We start from the raw sequence: 12,000 nt of genomic DNA, 5'->3' as shown, positions 1-12,000 counted from the left end.
TAAGAAAGAGTCAATAACATTATTCTTGTTCAGAAAAAAAAAAAAAAAAAATTTAAGCAGTTAACTGTCTTACCATAATCCTGTCACTGTCAATAATGGTGTTCAAGCGGTGTGCAATGGTCAGCACTGTGCAGTGAGCAAACTTTTCACGGATCGTCCTCTGAATGAACTCATCTGTTCTGAAACACAGCAAGAGCAATGCAGACAAAAATAAGATGTTTGCATGGATAACAGAATGGCAGGCAGGTTTTATGACTTCATCAAACATGACTGTATAGCAGGAAACATACTTATGAAGTCATTGCAGTGCTTCTTCCTCTTGCTATATTAGATAACTTGGAGGCATATCATGAAACATACTCCAAAATCTACCCTCCAATACTTGAGGAAAGAGCTTCTTTTTGCAAGAAGAGCAATAGGTTTCATTTCAGAAGACTTATTTCCCAGGCCTTGATTACAGAAAGAGGAAAATTCTGTAGAGTCAGATATTCCTACAGATTTCTACACCAAAAAAAGCCATTATTATTTTCTTTCAAGCTTTAGTTTGTGCAAGCAGCGAAGAAAAGCTGGTGAAAGTAAATATCCTTCATTGCAAATCAACTGAAGAACGAACACTAGACAGCCTATACCTAAGGTTCTTGATTTCAACTGCAAAAGCGGATTAAATAAAGGAGGTGGTTGGTAAACTAAACTAGGACTGGAGTAGCTCAAGAACTTGAATACAGAAAAAAGAAAATTTTGCGTATTCCATAAATCAAAAGCGTTAACTGGAACTCACAACCCAAGGAAAGGGATAAAAGCTTTCAAGTTAAGAGCCTCAACCTACTATATGAATTAACCACCTATGAAAAGGATATCAGGAGGAAACATAAGACTTGTAAAGAATGAAAAGTAAGCTAGACGACAGACACTGAAGTACAGGGTTAAAGTGATAACTGCCACAAATAAATCTGAGAACCATGAAAAGGAAATAACATTATACCAAAAGACACATAAGACACTAAAATGTTCTTTGGCTGTATAAACAAGCATTAAGGCAAAAGAGGTGCAATACTCATAAAACTGGAGATTATTCAAGTAACTAACTGTACAAGAGAAGCAATTTACACCACCTAACTTAGAGCATACCAGTCAGGCTTAAATGTGGAAGTCTATATAGTCCTCTCCTTAGTCAATGAAAGGGGAAAGGCATGGCTGGAAGGTGAATCAGAGCACCTGAATTAGGCAGCCATGAGGTGATGAATGCCCTCTAGAGGCACCTGACAGCCCACATTGCACAGGAAGCCTTGGCTCCCAACCTGGGCACAAAGCCAGGCCATGTGAATACTCACATATTGCCCATCAGCCTTCAAAACAACAATGAGTGGTGACCATGGAGAAAAAGGTACAGAAGCTAAAATTCGCATCCAAGATAGAAGGAAGACACAAAGTACTCAAAATATACTGGGGTTAGTTGGACCAAGGAAGCTCCAGCCTAGAAATCAGGCACTTGAAGGCATGGGTCTCATTTCCAGGATTTCTATTAAAACATGAAATTGCACTTTTATATATAATGACTGGAGAATAGTAAATGCTGTAGCTAGGCTTAAAACAAGACAAAGGAGATATCTGGATAAACTGGTATATTTAGGCAGCCGTGTTGGCTTCAACCAGTTGCTTGCAAAGACTTAATTCTTCAAATTGTTAAAAGTAACTGGAAAATCAAATAAAATACAACAAAGATTCATGCAACACATGTCTTCCTCTGACAAATTATTATTTTTTTAGACAGAAGTAGTACTCTACATTGAATCTGTCTGCACATCATAAATATTTGGTATCACTTCATAAATTAAGCAAAAAGAATTGTTCTGATGCCACCATGTCAGGAGGCACTACAAATGAAAAGTGGGCAAAGACAACTTTGGAAGAACAGGATGACTTAGAGGAATGGAGTAACCATTAAGTTTCCACAGTAGAAAGCACAAGCTCATGCTCTGAAGGACTGAACATAACTTCTGCTACAAACTAAATTTAAGCAATCAGCATGACAAAGGAATAGACAGATCCCTGCTGATGACAGGATGAATCATCAGAGAGAAGGAAGACATAAACAGTTAAGTAAGAGCTCCCATGCATGCTGACTGTCATCTTCATCTGGGGACAGAAACATTTAAGCTCTGTCATGAGCTTAAGAGAACCGGGTTCTGGGCCACAGCCTGAGAAGGCTTGGTCCTTCTGCTCCTACTTCCTAAAAGAAACTAAAGAACATGGTGGGAAGCAGGTGTTCCTCAACTCCTCCTTTTGAACCAAGGCGAGTACACAATCAGGGAAAGAGATGGGAGAAGTCAGGACACAGCCAGGCTCTTTAGCCCTGTGTGTTAACAGTCTCCTTAAGAAAAGGAAGTTGTTCATCATTAATGACCCAAATCACAGCAATACCAGCGCTTTCACCCCAGTCTTAATGCATGTATCTTTTTTTGCTATCTTTTCAGCAATGCCTCAATGGCCTGACTACTCTTACTTTCTAAAGAAAAAAATCAGGGCCATGCATGAAAACACTCAGTAGGGATGAGGCTTATATAGACAGCGGGACGTGTTCTCTGCAATGGTTAGAGACAGTGAAACAGAAACAAAAGGTTCAGTACTCCCTAGAATAACGTAAAGAAAGCTTTTTTCTTTCCTTATAGTCAAGCTCAAGGTGAGGTTTCCTGCGGAGCTACTAAGAAGCACAGAGAATTGCAGCTTGCTCAGGAATTTTGCAAACAACTTTTTAAAGGGCTCAAAATGATTTGTAACTCTCAGGTTATTCCTACTGTTATCCAAGAAGAATGCCTCATCCTTGAACATCCCCTGTCCTCTGCATTCATTTATTATATCTGCCTTTATTACGTGCATTCCTTATAGCACCACCTCTTCCTACATTTACAATAGAAATAATTTCTCATTCTTAGATAGATATTATCAAACTATTATCTTAAACAGGTATTTCTTGAATATGAGCTTATCCCTAATGAGAAAGTGCTGGCCATACCGTGGGTGTGACAAATGTTCTAAAATGAGACTACAAAATAACTAGAAACAGACCTAATAGCTCCATCTTCAAAAATCACAGTATGAAATCTCATGCAGCCATGTCCGCTGATAAGGACTTGACCAGATTCTCTCTAAGGTTCATGGTAGATCTTGGAGTATAGTTCTTGGGGTGGCAGGCAGAAGCACCATCAGTAACCTCCAGAAGAATCTTGGGAAGAAGGTAGGAAAGGCAAGAAAATATAAGACTAAGAAAAGATCTGTGTACAGAATTATATGCTGATAGAGCGCAGAGACTATATCACACGCCAATTAGAGCCATCTACCCTCTAGGGAAGTGCCAAAGGAAGCAGCATTTCTGTCCTTTTTTCAGGCCATAAATCGACCCTTTGTGGCACCTACCCACACTGAGAAAGTTGCCAGGCAAGTGCCAACTGATTTCATCACCCACCTCAGTGGATCAAACCTCATCATCTTTCAGGCACATTAGAAACCAAAGATGCAACCTGAATACCAAACCAGGGCTGCTGGATGACAAAAGCTCAACCCTAATCTGATTATATGAAAATGGGAACCACGATACTCCCCATCACAAGGAACAGTAAAATAAGAAAGCACAAAATGGTGGTATAGCTGTCCCACTGGCACTGCGGGTTGAGGACCTAACACCAAGTTTCACAGCAACCCAAGATCTGGTGTAACCTGAATTAGTTGACTGTTAAAAAAAAAACAACACCCAAAACAAAAAACCCCAACCTATCTAAAGAGCAAGCATAAATACAACCTGAATGAGAAGCAACAAAGCTGCTGAAAGGAACACTGGATAAGTCATTATCTTCAGTCTGATGTCCACCTGGGATTGTCCTGGAAGCGTATCTCACACTACACAATTCCCGAGTGGCTCTGGATAATTTCTCCGAAAGAGAAACAGCTACGGAGAGCAGTTAGATGTAACAAAAGGTTAAACCTCACAAGGTTAAGCTGGCTAATGAGCTGAACTATGAGCAATGGCTCTTTTTACCAGACTCGGTGAACAACCAATATAAAAACGTGGCAGTGGACTGGTCCCAAAAAGTTTTCTCCTCTATAAGCAGCAAAAATACGAGTTAACGCATAATACTGTAGTCAGTGCATAGAGAGCTTAGTAAGTTCAATGTACTCAATATTTTTAAAAAGTCTCAGTTACCAAGGATTTTGTTTCAATATATCACCAAAGCGACTACAGAAAGATTTTCAGCTCTTCTGCTCCAGATTTCATACAACTTTCCAGAATGGTTCAACTGCTATAAAATGATTGCATTCTTCGGGGTAAGAATGCCAGCTTCAGGACCAAGAAGATAAGATCAAATTAAACATCTGTCAGTCATCACGTAAAACATGCAAGTAGTCTGACTCAGGGCAACCTTTACAGCAAGCTCCTCCTCCCCCTCGCGACAGCGCTGACACCCCTGCAGCATGCAGAGCAGCTGGTAGCTATGAGGAGCAAGGGGAATAATAGGGGTGCAATAAGGAAACGTGGTGGGGAGTCCCTCAGCGCTGGGGAAGGTACACCGCACACCTCTCACCCTGCTGTTGTATCCACTGCCTCATGCCACCTCACCCTTCCTTCTCCTCCTCTCACCCCTAAACCCTGCCTCCTCACATTTGCTTCCAGGTTGAACTGGAGAAGGGACATGGTTGCAGCAGTGGTTGAGGCAAGGAGATCAAGAGCCAGAAAAACAAAAAAAAAGAAATATCTCCAGAGTAGGCAGCAGCTCCCCACGGTTTCCTATCCCAGGTGCTTGATACGATGTGTGCTTGCCGGCAGGCTAGAGACAAGGATGCCAGGTATGGGGGTTGTGCATCACAAGAGGAGGAGGTTTTCCTTACGTGCCAAAAATACCTCCCTAACCGCTCAGTTAAGCAACCCACATCAGCATTTCCTGATGAGTATCCTATCAGATTGCACAGCTGAAAAATACTCGGCTCTAGTTATAGCAACACATTAAGGAAAAGGTAATAATGACTGTAATGCAAACTGAATTCAAAGAAGTTCCAAGTTATTATTTGTATTGTTATGCCTAGAGTTGATACAAACAAACATTTACCTTATTATAATATATATTGCAGCACACATTAATCAAGATCAATTAAATGGATAGTGTAAGTTGAGAACACACACATGCGAGATGCCAAAATAGGGAGGATGAGTAAGATGGTATTAAATTTCCACAGCTATGATTAATCACAGTTAATCTATCAGAGCTCAGCCAAAAATAAACTAATAGTCAAAAAGGAGAAGGAAAAAAAAAAAAAAGAAAAAAAGAACAAAAGAGAACCTCTGGGAAGGGAATGCACTTCTCTAAAGGTTTTAGAAATACACTGTCAGCTGAACTGCAAAGCTACCCTAGTGGCACTACTTCTCCCCCAAGAAGATGTTATAAAAATGAGTCACGCCCAGATGACATACAAAATCCTTAATGCATCTGTTTGAGGGACTTGCTGTGTTATTGTCCTCTTTGGACTTTGAGTTCTCCCTGAAGCCATAGTTTGTTGGAACTATATATTCAGCTCAGTCTAATTGATGCAGTACGTTTGCAGTATTGTTTCCAAAATATTTCCACCAGCGTTTCAAATGTTTCAAAAATTAACAGTGGGGGTACTTAGCTATTGGCACTATTTAACAAGGGTTGTCATTGAATTTTGTTTCTATTGAGGTTGGATGTTCTTGTAGAAGTACACTCTAGTTCAAACAGGAATGAATTCAGGAAAGTTCTGCCGGCCTGAGTTATACAAGACAAAATAATGAGTGATAAATGAGTCCCTCCTGTAGCTTTAAACATCTCCAAATCTGTTTTGCAATTCCTGTGGTGTTTAGGACAGCTTACCTCCCCCCCCCACCCCTATTTTATCTGTAACTTATTACACCGGCATCTGAGCCACCTGAAGGGATAGCATCTCATAATCACAAGTATCCGGTTTTGCTTATAGCCATTTTTCACTTTCTAGTTTAGGGGGTGAGGGTGGGGAGATTAATTAATTAATTATTTTTTATTTATTTCCAAGAGACATTTCTTCCAGAAATCAACAGAACTCATCTTGTTTCATGGCTATTCTGACGTTACTGATGTGCATTTCCAAGAAGGTTCTTGTCTTCTTGTCTATGGCTGCAGGACAAATAAACTTTTGAGTATTAATTTCCCTACTCTATGGAATGCACTGAAATTAGGGATATTTTGAACACTGAGTTTATATCAACTGCTCTGTAGCCAAAGCTCAACCGCCCCATTTTGAATAGACAATTATGATGCTATCATTAAAAACATAAAATAGCAATAAAACTACAAGAAATACAAAGCATTTAAGTTCATCTCTACGGTATAGATGAGATCATATTAGAAGAGAAAACAGCTCATCTTAACATGACAGATTTTGTTTTTACCTTGGGTCCACATTTGCTGTTGCTTCATCGATGATAAGGATCCGATTTTTTTTTAGAACCGCTCTGGCAAGACACACCAGCTGTCTCTGACCAACACTAAAATTAGACCCAGATTCTGCCAGCTGCGTCTCCATTTTATTAGGTAGATCTTCCACAACCTCCTTCAGTTGCACCTGTTGACATGTCAACATATTGTAGGATGAGTAACTCTCTTTTAAATCAGCTATTGTGTGTCTGATGACACAACAATAAGTATGCAAGGTTTACCTTTTATATTCTGACACAAAATGAGTAAGTGCCAAGTTGAATTACACAGTGTGCCAGTTATTAGAATTCTAAAAACATTAAAGCACATTGTTAAGAATCTATTAATGTTCATTAAAACTAAGATATGAATCAAAATGTAACCAAAGCATCATCCCAAAGCATAATTTTTTCATAAAAGACTTATATAACAATATACATGTCTAAACACACATGCACAAACACACACATATACAAATGCGCACACAACGGTCTACCTTTTTCCATCAACAGCTATGCCCTTATCAAACCTGATGAAAACATCTAAAACCTAACGCACACAAGCACTGTAGTGTTATTTGGCTTGTAAATATCAGATGTACATTATTAGATCTAATAAGTCACCTCTTCCAAGGCATTCCACAGCTCTTCATCGGTGTATTCATTGAAAGGATCCAAGTTTTTCCTCATAGTTCCAGTGAATAAAACAGGCTCCTAAAACCCAGTAAGATTAGCATTCCATTATGAACACAGGTTTTATATTGCAATATAAATTACAATCAGAACTAACCCATATCAACAATAGCACAGAAATATCCAACAACAAGCTATCTTCTATGAAATGCAAAGGAGTATTTCACAATAGCATGCTTAAAGGGGAGCGGGGGGAAGGCAAGTGTTCAACCAGTCTGCATGAAGATAATTTACCAAACAGGACAGGTCTGTTTGCAAATTGCTGTACACAGTTACTGTTTTGATGCTACAAGCTATATATATACTTACATGAAATCATTGCTGTCCTCCTGGTATTGTTAATGAAAACCAGCAACTAGCACTGTCAATGAGCTCACACTCCTAAATTATGTTTGGGCAGTTCTGAAAATTTGTTTTTGAAGTACATAAACCAGAGAGGAATCAAAGAGCTCACAGTGCCTTTCTGGTTTTCCTTCTCTATTTGGTTGTTTGGGTTTTTGTTTTTTTTTTTTCATTTCATACCATAAAAGCCCTTCAATTTTACCACCAGAGCCTAAGAGCAACAGCTTTCACCATTTCAACACAATGTTTAAACCTATACACATAGAAGTTAATCTATACTGCCACAGCATCAAAGCAAACTTACTTAGAACTGGAGCACTGCTGGGCAAAGCTCTAACTCAAAATACGCCAGGGAGTCAAATCAGTACCTTCTCCCATTCAGGTCAAAGCAAGCTTTGTTCTACTTCAGTTTCCAGTCAGACCAATAACAGATCATTACGATTCTATGATTTTATGATCAAACTGGCACAAATCAATTCACACTGGAAAACGTAGTGTTTGAGAAGCGGGAAGACGACTCTTGGTCCAGAACTCCTTAAGCAACAGATCAGTACTCGCTAACGTGAGCTGCCAGACCTGAGAGTCATGCACTGACACGACTTTAGGGCTAAACTCCTCTTAATACCACACATAAAGACAACAACAAGAAGTCAAAAGCTATAATAGTGCTAATCATAAATGGAGACCATCCATCAAGTTGTCAGTCTTCTTTAAATTGGAGAAATCTTATGCAAAATGTTTTCTTTTCTTCTCCCCTAGGAAAGAAAGTCTAACTTACATTGGATAACTTCAGCTTACTCTGAGATTAACCTCTGTCATGACTTACGCCCCATCTAACCCTAGTGATGCCCAGCTCCGAAGGGCTGCAGCAAATCAGAACAGAATTTAGACCTTAACCCTTTTATTGTGTCTTCATTTCTAAATCACTCTGAATGGTATAAAAGGATTAACAAAGACAGAACATGCCACAAGCAATGTAAAAGAAAGTATGCATTTCTTGACATAACATGCCAATTATTTGAAAGTATCTGTTGCATTAGCAACATGTCACTAAAAACCTGTTGAATGAACAAAAGGATTAAAAAAAAAATTAACAGGTTAAAGAACATTTTTCTTCAAAAACACCTAGAAAGTAATTTGTTTAACAATATATATTTTAATACACCATTTGGTGTGTTTTGAAGGTATTGTTACATTTATTTTCCTTTTCAATCCATTTTTATAGGTTGGCAAAATAAGAGGCTGAATTTATAAAGTGTTCATAACTATTATAAAAGTCCTAACAACAGACATGTACTGCAACAGAAGATAAGGATATTTTTTAATTATCATTTCTGACACAGATTATTATTTAAAATAGTCTGGTTTATGAGAGGAAAGTAATAAGACAAACCTGTAAATAATTGTTGTAAAAATGCTTGCAGTCAGGAAGGCAGACAACATTTGCATAGAAAAGATTTACAAACACAACCTTCACACAGCTCCATCCAAGCAAGCAATTAGAAGCCTAAGCACATTTTTATTTCTCCAGGTAGGTATTTAAACTTACATATAAGAAAACTTCAGTCTTGCCTCATCACTCTCTAGGAATGGTTCTGTTTAGCATGTTTTACGTTATAATTTTAATAAGCATCTCTCCCTCTGGTTTCTTAGCTTCCCACATAATTATGAAGATATTTGCTGCAAAATAACTACCCGATGTTACATTACTATTTCTATTACTGACACTTCTATTAACACAGTACAAGACAATGCCTATCACTCAGTTTACTATACTATAAACCTTATTCCAAACCCTCCGCTTCTTCTTACTACCATCACTTCATAGTTTTGCATATTTTTAGTGGAAACAAGTCTTCCCTTATGTGGAAAAGAAATGCTACCTGCTAGCCTTTGGACACTTAAAACCCTTTGGGACCATGATGAAAACGCTATCATATAAACTTGATAAAAGTCACAGAATTCAACTGGATTAAAACAGTTTTACAACCATGCCAATAGACCAATGTATGAAAAAAACACATGTATAATTAAATGCAGTGAACTTTGAGCTTCTGCATCACTCAACATGTAGAAACTGTATTTGACCAGCAGTTTTCCTGTCTCAGTACTCTATTTTATTCAACTGGGTTAAATCCTTCCAAATGTAGAAATCACCTGCAATAGCTACAGGCAAGGCTTTCAAAAAGCTGTAGACCTTGAAAGAACTGATGATCATCTACTTTCAGGAGAAAAGAACGCTGTACACAAACAAAAAAATAGAACTTAAATCCACATAAAGTCCTCTTTACATACAGAAGACGACTAGTTCCAGCAAGTACTTCCACTGTGCAATAACAAAGCCTTCAGCATGCAGAAACAAAAGACATCCTGCATTAGACAACAATCCAATTGCTGGGGGAGTACCTTTTTTTTTTTTTTTTTTTTTTTTGATAATAGCATACTTGCTTCTTTTCTCTGACTCCTATTCTTGGGAAAGGGAAAAAAAAAAAAGGCAGGTAATCAAGAAAGGCTTAGAACCGCTGTGTGTTACCATTTTTATCAGATTCTCAATTTAAAGAAAGTAATACACTCCGAATGCCATCTTGCCAACAGGCTAGCAAATATTCAGATACAAAGATAGTGTAAGGACTCTAAATACAGCTTCTGTAATAAAATACAGAGATCTGAGAATTAATGCTAAACATGGCAAACAAATTCCTCTGGTTTCCAGCCTACTGTTCCATCTACCTGATAGAACATCCCAGACAAATTATTTGCCAAAAACTTTGCATTTGGAGCATATGAGCTTTTCCCTCTTCTTCCCTCTCCAGTGGAAAGCAAATGATCATGGAAGAGATCAGAGCTCTCGTGAAACATGGTAACCTGCGCAGGCTCTGCCTTCAGGAAGTTTTGAGGTTATACATAACACTTCTCTGATTCAATGTCTCATTTGAAAGTAAGACCATAGAAGAGAAGACCTGTGACCTACTGGAATTCTTGGAACATTCTTTCTTCTGCTCCAGCACCATGAGGCTATTCCCCACACCATCTTAGTTTTTTTCCTGCATTGCAGCCTTTCCTGCATTCAGCTTCTAAAGCTCACCAGGTTTTTGTTTATGGATCATAATGACGCACTCTTTTGTCCGTTCCTGTGTTCTCCTCCTGTTCAACCTTCTCCAAATAATGGAAAGGCTGGTAGCTCACTTCTAGTTGGCATGTTTGCTCTTTCTAGATCTAGCCTCAGTCAGTTTGTACAGGGGCGACTAGAGAGGTGAAAGCGCTTCCTCAAAGTCCCTTGCTAAGGAAGCTTCAGGCAACACATCAGGCAGGAATTGCTGCCAAAGGATCAAGTGACTTCAGAGAACTGCTGAAGCTTGGTATACCCCTGTCAGATTTTCCCTGCTCTTTCCCAGACTATAGGAGGACAGCATACTAACACCTACTCACAAGTATTCCAGAGGAATAGACAGGAGACAAAACAAGGAAGAAAACACTCCAGTCCCCAAAGCTGATTCTGTTTATCTTAAAATAATCAAGACCTTACTGAAGTAAGAATAACGCCTCGCTAAAGTTTCTATGCCTACTGCATACAGGGATGCAGGGGGAGCATATCCCAGCAAAGCATTTTAAATACTACACCATTAGATTGAAAACGTTTATAGCAGACCAAGTCACTCTCTTACCTGAGGTATAATTGAAATTTTCTTCCGCAAGTCATGGAGTCCTAGCTCTGACGTCAAGTACTTATCAATCCAAATCTTTCCTTCAGGTTCCGCCAAGCGAAAGAGGGCTGCTATCAGAGAGCTTTTCCCAGCTCCGGTTCTTCCCACTATTCCAACCTACAGAGCAAGCCAAGCTTGTACAATTACAACCATGAGCTTTTCAGGATAAATTAATATGTCAAGCAACAGTTTTACAACATCACAGGATTTATAGTAGAACAAGCATCAAATAAAACTCCTTTATAATTAACATTTTTTCGAGAGGAAAAAACCTCCCCCCAAATCAGTTTGGATTCAGGTGACATTTGGATACCCAACAATTTCTTGTATCATATTCAAAGGTGAAAGATTTTCCCTTAATGTCTGGTGTTTTATTGTGTAAACAAGATAAAGTGGCTTGGTGTATAGAGTAATGTGATTCAAGGCTGCTAATTTTTATACTAAACCCGGTTTGCTGGGTGATGTTAGGCAAATCATTTCAGGCATGCACCTACTTCTCAATCCAAAAAAGGACTCCCATAAAGCACTTTGGGAACAATGTATGAGCAGGATTCCCATTTTAAATAACTGAGACTGATTTTGGTTAGCACGGTTAAGGTGAAGTACTTCAAAGTAGTCAAAGTAGCCAAAATAAAGCCAAAACTAGCAGAAGGATTATAAACTGTATTCATGCTTCAGACAGCTTCAACAGAGAGGACACAATTATTGAAACTACAAGGCCATGTGAGCAAGCTGCAATTCCTTTACAAATAGGAGAAACAGTGAATTATAAAATCACAGTGATTCAGGCTTCCGTATGTTCCC

General features: G+C 38.7%; 1 protein-coding gene across 2 annotated transcripts in view; it reads right to left on the bottom strand.

Moving 5' to 3' along the window:
• ABCC4 (ATP binding cassette subfamily C member 4 (PEL blood group)) overlaps positions 1-12,000 on the bottom strand; it is a 156,930-nt gene that overhangs the window by 24,701 nt on the left and 120,229 nt on the right. Inside the window, exons 26-29 of one of the 2 annotated variants that reach the window (XM_072849978.1) lie at positions 11,158-11,313; positions 7,082-7,171; positions 6,434-6,606; positions 74-179 (exon numbers count right to left, since the gene is read on the bottom strand). In XM_072849978.1, coding sequence (XP_072706079.1) covers positions 74-179; positions 6,434-6,606; positions 7,082-7,171; positions 11,158-11,313 — 525 coding nt within the window. Of the gene's footprint in view, positions 1-73; positions 180-5,384; positions 5,775-6,433; positions 6,607-7,081; positions 7,172-11,157; positions 11,314-12,000 lie in introns of those variants that run through there. The other variant, XM_072849979.1, reaches the window with a different exon arrangement.

This window comes from Ciconia boyciana, chromosome 1 (genome assembly GCF_034638445.1).
Source record: "Ciconia boyciana chromosome 1, ASM3463844v1, whole genome shotgun sequence".
In the NCBI taxonomy this organism is placed as follows: Eukaryota; Metazoa; Chordata; class Aves; order Ciconiiformes; family Ciconiidae; genus Ciconia; species Ciconia boyciana.
Note: the sequence above shows the minus strand (reverse complement) of the source record. Positions and strands in the feature narration are given on the sequence as shown.